This window comes from Callospermophilus lateralis, chromosome 4 (genome assembly GCF_048772815.1).
Source record: "Callospermophilus lateralis isolate mCalLat2 chromosome 4, mCalLat2.hap1, whole genome shotgun sequence".
Lineage (NCBI taxonomy): Eukaryota > Metazoa > Chordata > Mammalia > Rodentia > Sciuridae > Callospermophilus > Callospermophilus lateralis.
In genome coordinates, this window is record NC_135308.1 from 160540163 (window position 1) to 160559977 (window position 19815).

The window sequence follows — 19815 nt, forward strand, 5'->3', positions numbered from 1 at the left end:
TGACACGCGCTTTAAATTGGGCACAGACCCCACCTGCAGCTTAACTTCCTCCAACTAACAGCCTTAATCGAGAGCGCCCAGGGTACCCGTCCGAGATGCAGTGAAGCAGGGGCGGGACGCGGGTAAGGCAGGACCCCCTCCAGCCGACACGTCCCGGCACCTTCGCCCGGGTAAAGCGGGGGCGGGGACGGAAGTGAGGTCACGGGAGCGCGGCAGTCGCGGCCCGCACTCATTGGCCGGGAGCAGCGCGGCGGGCGGGACTGTGTTCCTTGGTGCCTACACTCCGCTTGCCGGGTTCTCCGGAGTTGGGTGTCTGTGCTGTGTAGCCTAGTAGACACTCGAGCCGAGCTTCACGTCCAGGGGCTGTGGGTCCACAGGGTTCCGCAGCGCCACTTCTGCCTGGTAGGTGGGGCGGGGGCGCCGGGAGGCAGGTTCTTGGGGAGGGCCGTGCTGGTCCCCAGAACCCCGCACTGGCTGCAAGGGTGGAGAGGGAATCTCGAGACCTGGCGGCTCTCCTTGGGAAGACTCGCTTTCTTCTTCGGGAGCCCACAAGGCTCGGGACAGCAGCCTGGGCCTGCCACCCCGGGGAAGCCGGCTCAGCGCCCGCCACCACTGGGAGTCTCACTCCAATCCGTGAGGAGTTCCTGGGGCGCGCAGGAAGGCAACAGGACTGAGTGGCGGAAAAACTGGGAATAACAGTAGAGAAAGCAGGTTCTGCCCCCCGCAATCTGCGTTTTCTGCTTTCCTTTTTCTCTTCTCCCCTGCTTCAGGCATTGTCGGTTCTCTGATACCCTCCTTGTTCCCCCAAGGTTTGCTGTAGCCTGGTTCTGGTTCCCTTGGGTCTGGTGCTGGTGGACAGTGGACGGGCCCAAATGAACTTGGTTTCTTTCTCTAGGCTTCAGTTATCTCTTCTGCGTGAGGGAAGGGGTTTTCCTGATGACCTCTGAAGGCCTCTTAGTGTCTCTGAGCATCTCCCCTGGGGCAGGTTTCCTGGTGGTTATTGGCCATTTGTGATCTGAGGTAGCTTATATACTCCTTAGAAAGAAGAGACAGAACACTAAACTGAAAGTCAAAAATATTTTTGGTTCAGCCTGGAAAGAGCTGTGTGACTTTGAGCAGATACTTCACTTTTCTGTGCCTTAGTTTCCTCATTGGTGAAACGGAGTAACTGTCATCTGAGTGCCAGGCCTCCACTGACCATTTATTTAATGTCTCACCTGACCTACTTCCTGTCATCCTTCTGTGCTTATTTTATGTGTTTGTTGATTTTTTGTTGCTTCTACTAGGACATAAGTACTATGAGTGCAAGTTTTTTTTTTTTTTTTTTTTTTCGTTTTACTTATTATATTCCTCGCGCTAGAACCATGCCTAGATTGGTAGGTACTCAATCAGGATGGTGCTGAATAGTAACAGGTGTTGCAGGTAATGACTTTTGGTCATTACACTCCTCTTTCTTCTTCGGGAGCCCACAAGGCTCTTAACCCAGGCTTGCTTCCCTTCCCACCCTGTGCCCCTTCTTTTTCTTTTTTTCTGTGGTACTGGGGGTTGAACCCAAGATAGGCAAGCACTCTTCCACTGAGCTAGATCTTCAGCCCTTTTAGTTTTACTTTGAGATGGTCTCTGGGTTGCCCAGACTATGCTCAAAGTTGCAATCCTCCTACCTCAGCACCCTCCACCCCACACCCCTGAGGAGCTGGGATTCCAGCTGTGTGCAACTGTGTCTGGTTTCTCTTCTTTCTTCTTTTCTCAGACAAAAGTTTGTTTCATAACCCCTCTCACTGCCTGGGCTTCAGGGCTTCCTAAAGCTGATTCTTGGTATTTAGAGGCTGTGCCACATCAGGGGAAGTTTCTATTCACTGTACTCTGTATTTTATTTAATGCCAACCTCTGGGTCTCACTCCCTCTCTTTGGGTTACTCCTCTAGCTCCAGGGTCTTGAAGATGGACTTTCTTCAGTTCTTGGCCTTCTTCTTTGTCCTGCTGCTGTCTGGAGTGGGGGCCACAGGTACCCTGAGGACCTCAATGGACCCAAGCCTGGAGATTTGTATCTTTTGTTGGAGTTCAGGATAGGGTTAATGACCTATCTCTGAGTGGTCAATATATGAAGCTTCTCTATACCCACAGTTCCTTGGGGGATTCCTGAGATGAGCAGACCCAGCTGGTGGGAACAGGGAAGAAAAGGTAAGGTGCTCTAGCCAGACCTTGAGCAAGTTGATTCTCTTCTGAGCCCATTTCTCCTTATGTTAAATGAAGAAGGCAGGTACATCTCACAGCCGCAAAGGCTTTGACTGCTTCTGTATCTAGTACCTTGTAGGCAAGACCCTAGGTGGACAACTCAGGAACTCTGGATTACTAGCTCATCTTGACTCTAGTGTACTAAACCACCTTTTCTGGGCCAGGCCTAGGGAACACAAAGATAAGTCAGGATCAGTCCCTGGTTTTGAGGCATCCACAGGCATAGGGGGAGTATCTAAACAGATGGTTATTGTATGCTGTGATCAGTGCTCTGGTAGACGCAAGAGGGATTGGGAAACATTGTGCTGTGGATTCTAAGCTGGGTCTTGAAAAAATAGAAACTTCTATAGAGAAGGGGATGGGGGAATCCTAGGCAGAAGTTACAGCATGAGCAGAATAATGGAGGTGCAGGAATAATGAATGATTATGCGAGTTGGCAAGAAAACCACAGGGAAGGGAGGACAGGATCCAGGTCCTGGAGGGTTGAATTCAGGCTGTTGAATGTGGAGTCCTCAGAGAACTGGATCAAGGATACATCATGGGGTATGTGTGCTTCTCAGACGGTTTGCTCCTTCCCTTGGGGAGTCCCAGCCATAGGCATTCATGCCCCTTACAGATACTTGCTGGTCAGGAATGGGCCATCTGGTTCAGGATAGCTGTTTAGGCAGGGCTGTTGGTATTAGTCCTTTAACTTAGTGCTGTCCAGACAAGAAGATGTTTGAGGTGAAACGGCGGGAGCAGCTATTAGCACTGAAGAACTTGGCACAGTTGAATGATGTCTACCAGCAGTACAAGATCCTTGATGTTATGCTCAAGGGGCTCTTTAAGGTTTGTGTGGGCAGGGGCAGCTCATGGCAGGTCAAGACTTTGATCTGGACACTGATAGATGAGTAGCAGTTCCCTAAGGGGATGGTGTTCAGTGAGGCAGAAGCTGCATGCACATAGGAGACAAAGTGGGGTTCAAATAAATGGGGCTGGACCCAGGTTGTGAAGGGCTCTGCAAAGTCACAACACAGGGGGCTGGGGTGGTGGCTCAGTGGTAGAGTGCTCGCTTAGCATGCATGAGGCACTGGGTTCGATCCTTGGCACCACATAAAAACAAACTAATATATCCACCTAAAACTAAAGATACATAAATAAGTAAATATTTAAAAAAAAAAAAAGGTCACTCAGCCCAGGTGGGGTTCCCTCAGGTGCTGGAGGACTCCCGGACAGTGCTCATTGCTGCCAACGTGCTCCCAGATGGGCCCTTCCCCCAGGATGAGAAGCTGAAGGACGGTATGGTCTCCCTGGCCCTCTACTTCCCTCTCCACTTCTTTGGTCTTCTGTAGATGCTCTCTGTTCTGGTCATTCTTTTTTTTCTCCCTGGAGTACCTTCTCAGTGGCCCCCTTGTGTGGATGAGTGCCTAATCTGAGCAGTTCTGGGCTGACAAAGATGTATTTTTTCATGCTGTCATATGCTTGGTGCAGGGGAACCAGGGAGGACTCTCTGCCCACTGCCACTCCAGGGGTTAGGACAGGATCAGTTGCTTACCTTCCTGACTCTTCTGGGAAGGAAGGTGAGATTTGTACCAATATAAAGGAGAAAAAAGCCAGGCACATGACACATACCTGTAATATCAGCGGCTCTGGAGACTGAGGCAGGAGGTTCACAAGTTCAAAGCCAGTCTCAATAATTTAGTGAGGCCCTGAGCAACTTAGTAAGACCCTGTCTCAAACTAAAAAATAAAAAGGGCTGGGAATGTAGCTCAAAAGTAAAACACCCCTGGTTGATTATACTGTCTGAAAGAGGATTGAAGCAGCCCTTGATATTGAGTGGTGGACACTATACAGACATCACCCCAATCTCGACTATGAGGCAAGCACAATTTCCTCCATTTTCTAGATGGGAAAGGATAAGTGATTTGCCTTTTTCCCCCTATACCAAGCTGGATCCTGAGATCCCTGAGGTTCAAGATAATTCTGAAGCCCAATGATCTCTGCCCATATGTCTCAGACCCAACCTGGCATATCTTTGGAGCTGTTTACCTCCCCTGGGTGCCTGGCCTGTGCTGGGGAGGGCTGACTGGCTCTGAATGTGTCCTCTCTGCCTCTATTCACCTGGGTTTGGGGACTTGCCACTATGGTGGACTCACTAACCTTAGTCTAAACTGACCTATTGATCAGAGGAAGGACATTAATGTGAAAATAAGTAGGATGGTTAATTTTGTGTTGCTGTTAATTTCCTGGTTTGGCTATTTGTGTAATGGATAAAGAATTTTATATTATATAAGATAGAACAATTTCAAAATAAGAAACATTTAAAATAAAATAAAATAGAAAGAACATTTAAGAAATCCTGAAACCCTACAACCCTGACCTTTTCCCTGGCCATCCTAATGGAACTGACCCACCAAAAACACTGTAGTTGTGTAAATATCAGGGCCCTGCTCTAGTCATGTGATATGTTGGGGGACTCTTCCCAGGAAAGCCTCATGTGATGCATTAGCCTTTGTATACACAGCAGTACCCACTTTTGAGTTCCCCACAGTAAATGAGACTTCTAAACATCAAGATGTGCCTTTGGACAGACAGACCTGGCTTTGTAACCAGATTTGCCACTCATTATTTGTTGAAACTGAGTTCCCCAACTGTAAAATGGGAACAGCAGCCACGTATCCCTCTAATGGTGGTTACAGGAATTCAGTGACCTGGGGGACATAAGGACCCTACCACACACATTGCACATGTGATGGACAGCCTATCGCCAGTGGGTGTCATTACCTTCTCTGATTTGTGGGTTTCATGGATGCCAAGCCCTGGGGTCAGCCAGGAGGGAATAAGAGGCCCTACACTGTTCACTCACTAAGGTCTTCTCGCCAGCCTTCTCCCATGTGGTAGAGAACACGGCCTTCTTCGGTGATGTGGTACTACGCTTCCCGAGGATCGTGCACCACTACTTTGACCACAACTCCAACTGGAACCTCCTCATCCGCTGGGGCATCAGCTTCTGCAACCAGACAGGTGTTTTTGACCAGGGGACCCACTCACCCATCCTTAGCTTGGTAAGGATCGGGGTGGAGGAGGTCTGGGAATCTTCTGTCTGGTGATAGGCCAGGAGCCTTGTATTAGCCTGTAATTGAACCTGAGTGTCAGTGCTTGGCTGTATTTTCTGTGATGAGCCTCGGTACCTTGGGCCATGGAAGCCCCATTTCTGTGCTGACTTGGGTTCCTAGGGGTTGTCACTTGGCCCACATCTGCCCAGACCTGGGCCCTGGATCCCTGCATGGCAGGAGTTGCTCTTTGGTGAGGAAGAGGCAGAAGTCAGAGGATGACTGCCTTTTTCTCATCTGCAGATGGCCCAGGAGTTGGGGATCAGCGAGAAAGACTCCGACTTCCAGAACCCATTTAAAATAGACCACCCAGAGGTGAGCTGCGAGGGCCTATGGCCATGTCTTCTTTGCCTTTGTCCATTGTGGGAGGCTGGGCCCTCAGGGGGGTGGGTCCTGGGGTGGAGCATGAAGGCTTTGGACTTGGAGCCAAACATACCTGGGTCCAGGTCCAGAAACTGTATTCACTGGAGCCTTTGGGCAAGTTACCGCTCCTCTCTCAGCCTTACCTTCCCTGTCTATTCACAAAGTGTGCACACTAGCTCTGGGATGCAGTCCTAAAGCTGGGAACACACCCATCTCAATGCACAGGAGGCTCCCATGGTAGGTCAGTGTCAGGGCAGCCAGGTGGGTCAGGCCGTGTTCTTCCCAGCCCTTGAGCCTCCATCTCAGCTTCTATCCTGCACTCCTACAAGTGATTTTTTCCCTCAGGGGGTGAGGTGAGCTCTGAGTACTGGAAGCTACAGTTTAGGATAACAACATATATACCATAGTTGGGATATCAATATATTCCATATATATCATATATACCATAGTTGGAGGAGGAGACCAGAGAAGGGGCAGGGCCTGGAGGGCCATGAAGGAAGGGCTTCATAGGTGGCTAGAAGACTGGACTCATCAAATTCCAGGTTGGCCCATGGTGTAGGGAAGAGTGTGGTCTGTGAGGGGTCTAGGATTTTACCCTGCTCACAGGCTAACAAGCTTGCCAGCTACTGTTGCATGGACATTAATAGATCAGAGACCTAGACTTTATTATAGCAAAAGCAGCAGTAGGCAGACTTGGCTTGGACATCTTGGTTCCCCTTGTGCCCCAAGTCCCATGGGGTGGACATGAGGGGCCAGGTAAATGCTGTGCATGCAGTAGGTTTGCATTATAGCTGAGGACCACTGAGCTTAGGAAATTGACCACTTGTATGGTGAATGAAAGCAAATTTGTTCTTTGTTTTAGGGGAGATATTACCTTATCCTTCAGGATTGCTCTGTTGAAATGCAGTTGGGAAAAGTGGCCCGGTAGCGGCCAGAATTTTGCATTCTTGGTGTACCAGCAAGAACATGCAGGGGTGCTCAGGGACATGGTGAATTGCCTCACCCAGTAGTCTCCCCAAGCCCTATATATCTTGGTTTAACTCAAATATTTACATAAATGTACTATTCAGTCTTATTAATCTGACCAAGAGGCCATGATCAAATCTATTCAATTTGTCTCATACTTCATTTTTTAAGATGTCTGTCAGAGTTGGGTGCAGTGGTGCACACCTGTAATCCCAGCGGCTCTGGGGGCTGAGATAGGAGGATTGTGAGTTCAAAGCCAGCATCAGCAATGGCGAGGCACTAAGCAACTCAGTGAGACACTATCTCTAAAATATGAAATTGGGTTGGGGATATGGCTTAGTGGTTGAGCGCCTTTGAGTTCAATCCCTGGCAACCCCTCCCCCCAAAAAATATCTATCAGATGTGATTTTTGTTTGATTGGTTGATTGTAAGATTTTTATTTTTGTTTTGTTTTGTTTTTTTATACTGGGGATTGAACCCAAGGATGCTTTACTACTAAGCTACATCTTCCGTCCTTTTTTAGTATTTATTTATTTATTTATTAGTACTAGGGATTGAACCCAGGGGGTACTTTTATCACTGAACTACATCCGTAGCTTTTTTTTTTTTTTTTTTTTAAGAGAGGGATGAGAGAGAAAGACAGAGAGACTTTTTAATATTTATTTTTTAGTTATCGGCGGACACAACATCTTTGTTTGTATGTGGTGCTGAGGATCGAACCCGGGCCGCACGCATGCCAGGCGAGCGTGCTACCGCTTGAGCCACATCCCCAGCCCCATAGCTCTTTTTATATTATATATTTAAGGGCTGGGGATGTGGCTCAAGCGGTGGCACGCTCGCCTGGCATGTGTGTGGCCCGGGATTGATCTTCAGCACCACATACAAACAGGGATGTTGTGTCCACCGAAAACTAAAAAATATTTAAAAAACATTCTCTCTCTCTTTAAAAAAAAAAAAAAAATTATATATTTAAAGTTTTATTTTGAGACGGGGTTTTGATAAATTTCTGAGGTTGGCCTTGAACTTGAAATCCTCCTGCTTCAGCCTTCTGAGTCTCTGGGATTATAGGCATTTGCCACTATCCTGGCTTCAGATGTGTTTTAAATAGGAAGTGAAGCCAACCTGCTCTGTTGACCTCAACCATGTTCTCCAGGATCCCTGACTCAATCAACTGTGATTAAATCCTGAGGGGACTAGTAGGTCTTATTTTGAACAGTCGGGATATAATCTAAGACCAATCTTTTTTTTTTTTTTTTAAATACTGGGGATTGAACTCAGTGCATTAGAGACATCTCCAGCCCTTTATATATTTTATTTAGAGAAAGTATCACTGAGTTGCTTAGGTCCTTACTAAATTGCTGAAGCTGGCTTTGAACTCATGATCCTTCTGCTTCAGCCTCCCGAGCTGTGTGATTACAGGTGTATGCTACCGCCCCCAGCTAAGACCAGTCTATTATCCATTACTATTCACTTAAGAGAGTTTAGGTGCTGTGGCTCAGTGGTAGACCGCTTGCCCAGTGTGTGTGAGACACTGGGTTTTATTCTCAGCACTGCATATAAATAAATGAATAAAATAAAAGTCCATCAACGTCTAAAAAAATATTTTAAAAAAAAGAGTTTAGACTTACCTGCCGATTTTCATGGGTGTTGTTGTTGTTTTCTGTACTAGGGATTGAATTCAGGGGTGCTTTACCACTGAACTTCATCCCCAATCCCTATATTAATTTTTTGTTTTTGTTTTGAGACAGGGTCTCACTAAATTGCCCAGGCTGGCCTTGAATGTAACTGGGATTATAGGCATGTGCCACCACACCTGGCCATGAATGTTATTAGCAATTACAGAAGGCAATTGATGGGACTAAAACAGCTCTTGTACCCTACAAAGAGACATTCTGTGGCCCATTCTCTCACCTTGCACTCTGAGTCACCAGTACCCAATTCACCTGAGCCTGAGGGCAGTGTCACTGCAGTGTTAGCCTCAGTTGCCCTATATGGTATAATCCAAGGCTGCTCAGATATTAGGAGAAGCAGATACTATTGTATCTGTACTGTTGAAACAAGATTGTATTGTCCTGTGTGTCTGCACAGGGTCACTTTCAGAGGCTACCTTCAATGGTGTCAAGCACAGTAGAATAGTTCAGTACTGACTTTGTCCATGTGAGTTTCTCATCATGTGGATGGAAAAGACACACCCAACAGATGGTTAAACTGTAAGTGGCAGCTGCCACTGAGCTCAGGCAGAACCTAGGATTGTTTTGCCAGATGGTAGTGCTGGATCTAAGGGACAAAGACAGCATAAATTGTTCCTTGCACTCAACAGAGTCCAAAGCATTCCCTCCTTAGTTGCTTGACTTATTGCTATGAAATCCATGTGTCCCATCCAGTACTTATAATTTTACTTTTCTCTGATCATCCCTTCCTCTCACCTAGACCTTTTCTTTCAGAAGGATCAGGTATGAGTGGGATAAGGGAATTTTAACAAATTTATAGAGACCTTTTATGACTTCCATCTGTGCTCACATTGGCCACTACAGAAGAGTTAAGCACGTAATCCAAGTGGTTATAATCCCAGTGGCCTCGGGCCAGACTATTCCAACCCAAGATTTAGATAGGTAGTCAAATCTAAACTACAGCACCTTATGCTTTGTGCTTGTTTATGGTAGTGGGTGTGCTGCTATGTCAAGGACAGTGATGCATTTAGGGACAATGGCAGTGTAAATTTGATTAGCAGTTTGATTCTAGTTAGCTTTATCAGAGAATGGGCTTTACCGTGGTCATCCAGAAAAGTGACCCAAATGGGCTAGTTAGCAACCACCAAGTGTTTCCACAGTTTGTGGCCCCATAGAGGAGTGGGCGTCTTTGATCTGCCAGTCTCTGTGGAGTCTTCTGAGTAGCAGATCAGACACTGAGGAAAGTCACTAAGAACATACCATGCCCAGTTGCTCGGAGTGTTGTCTCAGGCAAGGGTGACAACTTTTAATTCAGATCATTGGAAGGTACACAGCATTCAGCAAATAGTCATACTCATGGCTGTGATTTACTCCAGAGAAAGAACAATCAACAAAGAGAAAAGGCACATGGGGCAGAGTTCAAGTAACCCAGCTTACACAGTCCTCTACCAGTAGTCCCATGTGATGTGCTCAATTTCCCCAGCACAAGTTGTGACAACACATGTAAAATACTGTCTACCAGCAAAGCTCGTAAAGACATAGTGCCCAGGTTTTATTGGGAACCACTTACATGGTTATCCTTTGCCTAACTTGTGCAAAAATTCCAGCCCTGAAGGAAAGCAAGTGATCAGCATAAACCATACTGTTTGCACAAACAGTTTAGGCACAGTGAACTACTCTTTTTGTTTTTGGTATCAGGGATTGAACCCAGGGGATGCTTAACCATGGAGTCACATCCCCAGCACTTTTTTTATATTTTATTTTGAGACAGGGTCTCGCTAAGTTACTTAGGGGCCTGCTAAGTTGCTGAGGTTGGCTTTGAACTTGCAATCTTCCTGCCTCAGCCTCCTGAGTTGCTGGGATTACAGGTATACACCACCACATCTGGCTAGTAAACTACTCTTATTGGTTAGGATGGTGGGAACCTTCTTGAAATATTTATGATTGGGGTTCTGGCTCAGTGGTAGAGCGCTTGCCTAGCATGTGAGAGGCACTGGCTTCAATCCTCAGTACCACATATAAATAAATTAATAAAATAAAGCTCTATCAACAACTAAGATATATATGTGTGTGTATATATATATAAAATTTATGTTCCCAGATGATAGTCAAGGGTCTACCTTGAAGCAGGATATTTATTTATTTATTTATTTATTATTTTTGGAACTGGGATTGAACCCAGGGGTACCTCAGTTCCTTTTATTTTTGCTATATCTCTAGTCCTTTTTATTTTTTGATTTTGAGACAGGGTCTCCCTAAGTTGCTGAGGGTCTTGCTGAGTTATTGAGGCTGGCTTGTGATCCTCCTGCCTCAACCTCCCAAGTTGCTGGTATTAGAGGCATGAGCTACCATGCCCAACTGGAAACAGACATTTTGAAGAATAGCAGTCAGTCCTGAAATGTTAATTTGCTTCTGTACTACACCTTAGCTTTTAACTTAGCTGAGCTACAGTGGACCAGGCCTAGAATATTTAAAGGAACCTCTGAATCAAAGGCCTTCTTGAGCCATTAGCTTTGCTTTCTGCAGCAGAGTGGGGGATATGGTTTTTCCCTTGCAGAAGTAAATATCATGCCTTCAGGTAAAACCAAGATGACATATTCCTCAAAGCTGCTTTCTGCAGTCATAACTCTGATAATCAACCCTGGTCAAGAACAGTGAGGGGGCTGGGGATGTGGCTCAAGTGGTAGCGCGCTCGCCTTGCATGCGTGCGGCCCGGGTTCGATCCTCAGCACCACATACAAACAAAGATGTTGTGTCCGCCAAAAACTAAAAAATAAATATTAAAATTCTCTCTCTCTCTCTCTCTCTCTCTCTCTCACTCTCTCTTTAAAAAAAAAAAAAAAAAAAGAACAGTGAGGACCAGATACTCTTGGAGTACACAGCCATGGTGGTTTATACCTATGGAGATGCTTTATTGCTGTGAAGTGGGCTTTTCTCACCCAGCAGTAGATTCCCCTCTCTAATGGAGGAAGGTGAGCACATGGGCCATAGAGAGAATGAATGCCAGGTTAGGTTTGGACTTGTATCTGCATAATGAGCTCCTGGACATAACCATAGCAGCAGTATATATTTCTATTCTTCATTTTCTGGGGATAGTCCTGAGATTTACCTTTTTGTTTGTTTGTTTGCTGTCCTGTGGATCAAACCCAGGGCCGTGCATACTAGGCAAGAGCTCTACTACTGAGCTGCACCCCCAGCCTGCCCCCTTTTTGATGGACATGTCCATCTGCAGCAGTCATGGGTTTGCTTATCTTCTCTTATTCCTCATACGTGTCCTTTGTGCTAAGTGTTCTTGTGTGTGTGTGTGTGTGTGTGTGTGTGTGTGTGTGTGAGGGATTGAACCCAGGGGTGCTTAACCACTGAGCCACATCCCTAACCCATTTTATTTTTTGAGACAGGTTGCTTAGGGCCTTGCTAAGTTGCTGAGGCTGGCCTAAAACTTACAGTCCTCCTGCCTCAGCCTCCAGAATTGCTGGGATTACAGGTGTGTGCCACCATGCCTGGCTTGGAGGGGGGTGTTCTGAGAGTTTTCTTTTTCATCTTATGCATCATCACTAGAACCAGGTTAGTCACTGTCTCTATCCTGGGGGCTGGACCTGTCCCTGCTCTTCTGATGCTCACAGTATGCTGGAGATGGCAGCAAGGAAATAACAGTCCCAGTCCAGAATGATCCCTGTATCAGTGGTGGAGGGAAGTGTAATGAGGAGGGAGTCTGCCCCAGTACTGGCGGGAGGTGGTACAGGCTATGGGGGAAGTAGGAGTTGCTATGTGGACCAGTGGCAGGGGCCCTTCCTGGTGGAAGCATGTGCTTGTACAGAGGCCTAGATGCATAACATGTTCATTTAATTTATTGGACATTTGTTGACTCTAAGCCAGTGGGGAGACAGATGAACCCTGCTCTCCCAGAAGTGGCATTTTTGTTGGAGGAGATGGATGGCCAAAAAAATATATATATATGGTAAGTTGTGACAAAGGCTGTGGAGCAGCATCAGGTGGGGAAACGGTTGCTGTTTCCCATGGAGTGAACACGGTTCTGCTGCAGGATCTGAAGGTAGTGTAGGAGTCTCTGGCAGAGACCTTTGCAGGCTGAAGGGGCACTAAGTGCACAGGCTGTGCTGGGAGCATCTTTGGGGGTGGGAGGTGGACAGTGTTGTAGGACAGATCTCAAGACCTTCAGAGGTCTCACCAGGGGCTTTGGCATTTGTCCTGAGAGATATGGAGGCCAGGCTGATGGGCACTGATGTGCCACTTTAAGTGTCAACATGGGGGCTGGGATTATGGCTTAGCGGTAGAGCGTTAGCCTAGCGCAGGCGGGACCCGGGTTTGATCCTCAGCACCACATAAAAATAAAGGCATTGTGTTGTGTCCATCTACACCGCAATAAAATAAAATAAAATAAAAATATTATTTTAAAAAAAAGTGTCAACATGGGGCTGGGGTGGTGGCTCAGAGGTAGAGTGCTCGCTTAGCACGCCTAAGGCACTGGGTTCAGTCCTCAGCACACATAAAAATAAAATAAAGATATTGTGTTCACCTATAACTTAAAAAAAAAAAAAGTGTCAACATGGCTTCTGGGTAGAGAGTGGTCTTAGGACCATGGAGGGAGGAGGCTTCTGTGTTCGTCCCTTGGGGAGCTGAAGACAGCTGAGGTGGCTAGAACCAGGGAGCAACAGTGGAGCCAGTGAGCAATGGTCAGGCTCAGGGTCTCTCCTGGAAATAGAGCCCATAGGATTTGCAGAGGAAACAGAGGGTGAGAGCGTGGAAGAAGCACTAAGAGAGACTGGAAGCTGGAAGGCCACGAGCTGAGCATTTGGAAGAAGGGGGCTGGGTTTTCTCCGGTGACTGGGGAGGGAACTGTGTTTCTGCACCTGGGGAACATCTGAAAAGACACAGAGGAGGCAACTGGATATGGGGCTGTAGACTCGGGGAGGAGACAAAGCTGGAGCTACAAATGAGAGCATGCCTATGTAGGAGGCACTGAAAACCCTGGGACAGGAGTGCTCACCTGGGGGCCAGAAGGAGAAGCCTCTCTGGACTGGACGGAGCTGCCATGGGAGGCTGGGGAATGCAGAGGACCCACAGAACCCCAGAAGGAGCAGTCAGCTTGCCAGCTGCTGCTGCAGATCAAGGGAGAGGAGGACGGTGGAATCAATACTGGATTTAGGACTCACAGCTAGAGGCCATCAGGGGTGGGTTTGTTTCTTTACCCAGGGGCACTTTACCACCTAGCCACATCTTTTATTTTTATTTTTTAATATTTATTTTTTAGTTGTAGTTGGACATAATACCCTCATTTCATTCATCCATTTTTATGTGGTGCTGAGGATCGAACCCAGGGTCCTGCACATTTGAGGTTAGCACTCTACCGCTGAGCCCCAGCCCCAGCCCCGCTTTATTTTTTATTTTGAGGCAGGGTGTCACTAAGTTGCTGAGGCTGATCTTGAATTTGTGATCCTTCCACCTCAGCCTCTCAAGTCACTGGGATTACAGCATCCATCACAGTACCTGGCCTATCAGTGGTGCACAAGTGATAAGTTCAGGTCACACAGAAAGTGCATGGGAGACCTGGTAGATTAATCCTAGTTAGGCCTCCCACTTGCTGTGTGACTTCAGCATATCACTTACCCTCTCTGGGCCACACTTATGATTTCCCCATCTTCCAAAGGCACTGCTCAATCTAACTTGGTAGATAGATTGCTCCACAAGATGGAGCTCTTAGTTTGTTTTCAATGTCTGCCTTGAACAAACGTTTGTCAAATTTGCCCTAAGAACATATAAAAGGGGCATATTTTATAGCCTGAGTTTGGGATATTTTTGTATGTCATTCTGATTCATCCATTCACTTGGAAGACACATGGAATGCTACTTAGAAGCAGGCAGACACTGTGCTGGGGGGCTCAGGGCATAGTGATGAGCCGCTCCTGAGACCATCCTCATGACCTGGTGAAATACGCTGCCTGGCAGGTGACAGCACCACACGAGTGCTCATAAGGTAGAAGTGCTAAAAAGGAATCGGGGGGAAAATAAGGAAGGAATCAGTACAGAGTGATAGAGTGTGCCCTAGGAGGCAGCCCAGAGGAGGTTCTAAGGGCCGCGATGGCCAAGCTGGAGCCAATATGGTAAATCAGATGGGGGCTAGGAAGAGCCAGCGTCCTGGACCTCAGCCACAGCGTGTGCCAAGGCCTTGGAATGGCAAGATGGGTGCACTGTAGGACGGAGAGGTGGGTGAGTGGTTCCCGGGATCTTTGTCCTGAGAGTCATGCTGAGTCATGCAGGGGTGGTAAGCAGGAGAGTGATGAGGTAAGATCCACATTTTGGAAAAATTTAGCTGTAGTAAGCATAGCTTGAGAGGGACCAAAGTGGAAGTGGGCAGATTCCGAGAGGTTCTGGAGTTGTCCAGGAGAAAGGTGGGGTGGTGGTGTGGGAGGCAGTAGTAGAGAAGTAAATATATTTGAGAAAGACTTTGGGGTTAAAATGAGCCAGGCCTTGGGACAGACTCAGTGGGGGAGTGAGTCTAGGGAAGCTGGGGTTCCTCATTCTGCCCTGCTCCCTGGAGGAAGCATGGGCACCACTGTCCTTCAGGACAGGGATGCTTGAAGAGGATGGGGCTTTGGGAAAATGCAGCCTTGTCAAGCTGGGAAACAGGCACTCTGGGGGTATCGGGCAGCAATTAGACATGATTTGAGGGATAATTGACCAAATAGACTAGCAGAAGCTGTTTTGGGGAGACTTCTGGAGCGTGCAGGGAGGAGCCGATGGCCTGCTTGGGATTGTAGTTGAAGATGCCCCAACCCTGCTTGCCCTGTGCTCCCTCTCTTCTCCCACTTGCCAGTTTAGCCTTGCTCCCCTCTGCTCCCTTGTACCCTCTACAGGGACTGCTCCTTGCCCACAGGCAGCAGTGCCCCTTGTCTAGGATTTGCTGGCCTCCTCCCCTCCTCCTGGAGGGTGTGATGGGGGACTCCAGGCCACTCTGCCCCTCTCCTTGGAGGAGCCTGTTTATTCTCAGTTCACACCTCAGCATCTGCCCCCCTGCCAGGAATGCCCTTACCTTCCCTGTTTGCTTGGAAATCTCCTGCTTATTTTTCAAGAACTGATCAGCAGTTGCCCAAGCCCATTTTAACGAGGTCAGGACTGTGACGAGGCAACCTTTCTGTCTCCATACCCTGTGGCCTAGAGGGCTCTTTGCTGCTGGCTGACTAAATCAGACCACTCTGCTCTTCTCAGTTTATTCCCAGCACCGACCCTTTCCAGAAGGCCCTGAGGGAAGAAGAGAAACGAAGGAAGAAAGAAGAGAAGCGGAAAGAGATCCGAAAAGGCCCAAGGATCTCCCGATCCCAGTCTGAGTTGTAACCCTGGAGCAGTGCAGGGATCAAGGGGCCAGCAGGAGCCTCTCAAGAGGACGGGGAGGCAGCTACTTGGCTGTGGCATGGCAGCCTCCACCATGGTGGTGAGCACCAGCCCCTTCCAGATGGCGACACACGTTTGCTGGGTCCTCAGGAGCTGAAGGGACTATACATCAGGGGGCTGAATTTTCTCCCAGGACCTCTAGAGAGGGTGTCCAGGAGGCCTTTAGAGAACACTGTGGAGACTGCCGGGGAGGCAGGAGGGCCTCCTGGCTGGACTCTTGGTAGGTGAAGGTCCTGGCTGGCTGGCTGCTGCAGTCTGCAGGGAAGCATCAAAACCAGGCTCTGAATCACTGGAAAAGGTGTGATGCCTATTTCTTGTCCCATTGTGTCCCAGCCCAGGTCCCAGCTCCTCTCCAGAGACACAATAAAAGCCAGAAAATTCACTGGACCCACTGAGGCTGGTGAGGGGACTGTGAGGAATCAGGGGCCCTCAGGGATGTCGAGGCCAGCTTAGAGGATGTTCCCACCTCATCAAGAAGAGTCTCAGGCCTGATGGAGCAAAGAATCAGAGGCTTGACTCAGGCTTCCTGTGCCATTCTCAGCACTGCCCTTGATGAGAGTTCATTGTCAGAAGGGGAACTGGAAGAGAGAGAGTATTTGATCCAAGGAGACCTGGGAGCAATATAATCTCTGTATTCAGATAACCTGGGGACGGTCATTGAGCGGACGCTGGGAATAATCCATGTGCTGTCTCTGGCCATGCTGGAGGACCTGCAGCCTGTGGGTGGGGGCTGTAGGGCACCAGCAGGAGGCTGCTTTGCAGTGATCCAGTTTGGTCGGAGTGCAAACTCTCCATCTCAGGAGGTGTGCAAGCAAGTTCCCTTGGCCATAGGGCAGAGGAGCTGCAGAGGGAGTTAGGCCCAGAATGACCCTCCTGCTTTCTCTGGCCCCCGGTGGAGATGGCTGCCCTTTACTCCACTCCTGCCCCTCCCAAGCACAAGAGGGAGGGGAATTCTACCTCTGCCTCTTTGACCTGGCTGAGCTGGGGTCTGCCTCTTACTGGGGCAGAGACACACAACATCATCAAAGCCCCCCACATCTGGCCATATCACTGATAGCATCCAAGCAAAACTTGAATCAGCCATCAGACTTACTGATCCTGGCCTACTCTTTCCCTTCCCTGTGCTTCAATGGCAAAGTGAGTATGTTGATATCAGAACCCTCTGTCCTGCCCTGACCTGCTTCCTTGAGGCAGGACTCCCTCCTGGACAGGGCAGTAAAGGGAAGCTAAACCTTAAGTAGGTCCCAAGGGTGGGCCCACAGTATCCTGTAATCAATCAGAAAAGAAGAGGATAAGAAGTAGCAGGAGCTGGAGGTATGATGGAGAAGTCTTTCCATCTGAACTTTCCTACTAGCTACCTGCTCCCCATCACTGGCTTGACATCAGAACCTGGGTGCTCCATCCCCAGCTCTGCCCCCCTGCCCCCAGCTATCTTTGAGGATTACAGCAGATGGTGATTGCTGGAGTTTGTGAACTAGAGGACTAGAGAAAGTGTGGGACCCCATGATCAGCTGTTCACCCTGTCCTGGTGCAGCCCCAGGTTCTTCCTGTCTTCTTGCTGAGAGGCAGTGGTTGCTGATTTGCATGGAAGGGGTTTCCTCCCTTAACTGGAGGAAGACTTTTCTGGGAATCAGACCTGCCTGGCTATGGACCTAGCTTTTTCAGGTCCATAGGGGTGGTCCTACCTCAGGACAGTGCAAAGGTAGTTCCAGCTTTGGCTGGGGGTCCTACCAAGTGACTTCTAGGGTCTCTGTTATCAGCAGGACTTTTTATAATTTGAAGCAGAACTTAGCAACTGCAGAGTGATGAGGCAACCCAGTATGCTGGGAAGGCCTGAGCACCTTGGAACTAGCCTTGGGCTCTGACCCTTGCCAACCATTGTCATCAGAACCAGGCCCTTCTCTCAGGTCCTTGGGTCCCCTATCTCAGAATGCTCCAGGGTTTGGGAGGATAAGCTGTAGAAAAAGCAGAAGGTGGTTGGAAATTTAACTGACTTCTTAGTGACATGTGCCCTTCTCTGATGGTTCTTTATCACATTGATTTGCTGAGCACTTACTCCATGGAGGGCATAAGGAAGGGGCCTAATTTTATCTCTCTTCACATCTGCCCCATCTGGCATCTCCTTCCTCTTGGACTCTGGACTCTTCCCTCTTCACCTCTTCTCCTCTTGGGGAATCCCATCTTTTACCTCAAATGGGCCCAAGGTGTGTCCCATCTGCCTTCCAAAAAAAAGAAAAAAATATTATATATATATATATATATATCTCCACTCCTATTTGCCCCTTCTCTCAGCTTTTTGTGCCATTGTTGACTGTTGTGGCCACTTGTTCTGGGAACTCAACTTTCTGGGACTTATGCAGGCAGACAGACTCCCCCCAGCTGTAAAGTCCCAGAGCACTTTTTTATCCAGCCTTTCCCAGGAGCTGGGATTCACTTACCTGGACTTGCACCAACTGGATGCACCCAGCTGGTGTGGGATTCCTACTGGTGGCTGCAGGTACCAGGGACATCAGTGTGTGTGTGTGGGGGGGGGGGGGGTGTAGTGCAGGGGGAACTGTTGCTAGCCAGTCCAGTGACCAGTGCCAGGAGTGCCCAATGGTGGCAACAGTGATATGGTGTAGTCTGCTGAGCTTCCATGCCCTGTTTGTGGCACCCCTGGAGAGGCTGAGAGCCCCCTAACATCTTTCAAGGCAGGGTTTCTCAGCAGTGGCACTATTAAAATTTGGCGCCAGGTGATTCTTGGTTGTGTGTGTGGGGGGAGTGCTGTCCTGAGTGTGGGTTATTTAGCAGCATCCATCCCTGACCTCTGCCTACCACGTACCAGCGGCAGTCCCTCAGTTAGGAAACTGAAAATGTCTCCAGGCATCACCAGATCTCCCCATGGGGAGCAGAACCTCCCTGGTATACAGCCTCTCTCCCTGCCCCCATCATCCTCGGCCTTCCCCAGTCATTGCCCTCAGAGGAAGACTGTGGATGGCTGCCATTTCTTGAGGTGATCCTCCTGGGCTGCTTGTCCTGTGCTTTGCCCTTGGTCTGAGCCTGCACTATCTCTTCCTGGCTCCTCTTTCTTCACTTGATCCTTTAAATGAAGGATTTTTTGGTTTAGCGCTCTCTGCTTCTTGGGCAAACACACCCTCTAAGACCTCAAAGTTGATGGCACCTTCTCTGTCACCATCTGATAATCCTCATTGCTTATGTTTCAGTTTGTCCTAAACCAAACTTGTTTCCCACCTTCTAAACCCACCTCTATGTCAAATTCTTGGTTGATCCTGCTGGAAGGCCTCATGGAAAAAGTGATATTTGAACTAATTCTGAAGAGACTGGAGGAAGAGGGAGCAGAGAACAGGTACTAGGAGCAAACGCCTGAAAGGGCAGGCATCAAGAGAGAGTAAATGGCAAGGAATATGCCTGGTTCCCTACCGTGACCTGTGGCAGGTGCCTATCCAGGATAAATATCTCAACATAGTGGTCACCTAGTCCAGCCCCTCTGTTTTTAGATGAAGAACACAGTTCCTGAAGAGTAACTTGTCAAAAGCTGCTTCACCCCTCAGAGCCAGCCTCTGACCTCCCAGCCAGAGCAGGGTCAGGGGAGCACGGCAGGATTTTTGCTGGGATCTGGTTCTAGTGCAGCCAGTCTTCTTTGACCACTTGTACTGGAGGGTTTATTTGGGTTTCCTCAGACTTGGTCAAGCACCAGACCCTCTGGGCAGGTCCCACTGGGAGAGCTACAGAGTGACAGTGCTTTGCCCACCTTCCTGACCTGTTGCTTAAGGCAGCCCTTGGGGAATTACTGAGGTGCTGAGGCAGAGGACACTAGAACAAAGCATATTTTATGAGGGTCTTTACCATGTCAGTTTAGCAGACAGCAACCATCAGTTTGCCAGCTACAGTGGCACATGCCTGTAATCCCAGAGGCTGAGGCAGGATGATCACAAGCTGGAGGTCAGCCTGGGCAATTTAATGAGACCCTGTCTCAAAATTAAAAATAAAAAGATCTGGGGATATAGCTCAGTGGTAGAGCACTGCTGGGCTCAATCCCCAGAACTGCAGAAACCAAAAACCATCCCTGTGAGGAGCCCCAGC

At 48.5% G+C, this 19815-nt stretch overlaps 1 protein-coding gene across 1 annotated transcript; it reads left to right on the forward strand.

The window, feature by feature from the left end:
* Nucleotides 1–287: 287 nt before the first annotated feature.
* Ccdc134 (coiled-coil domain containing 134) lies at nt 288–18249 on the forward strand. The gene is made up of 7 exons (XM_076853339.2): nt 288–402; nt 1925–2043; nt 2941–3062; nt 3428–3512; nt 5097–5278; nt 5570–5641; nt 15550–18249. Exons 2-7 carry the CDS (start codon nt 1941–1943, stop codon nt 15673–15675), a joined length of 690 nt encoding a protein of 229 aa, XP_076709454.1. The 5' UTR covers nt 288–402; nt 1925–1940; the 3' UTR covers nt 15676–18249.
* Nucleotides 18250–19815: the final 1566 nt, after the last annotated feature.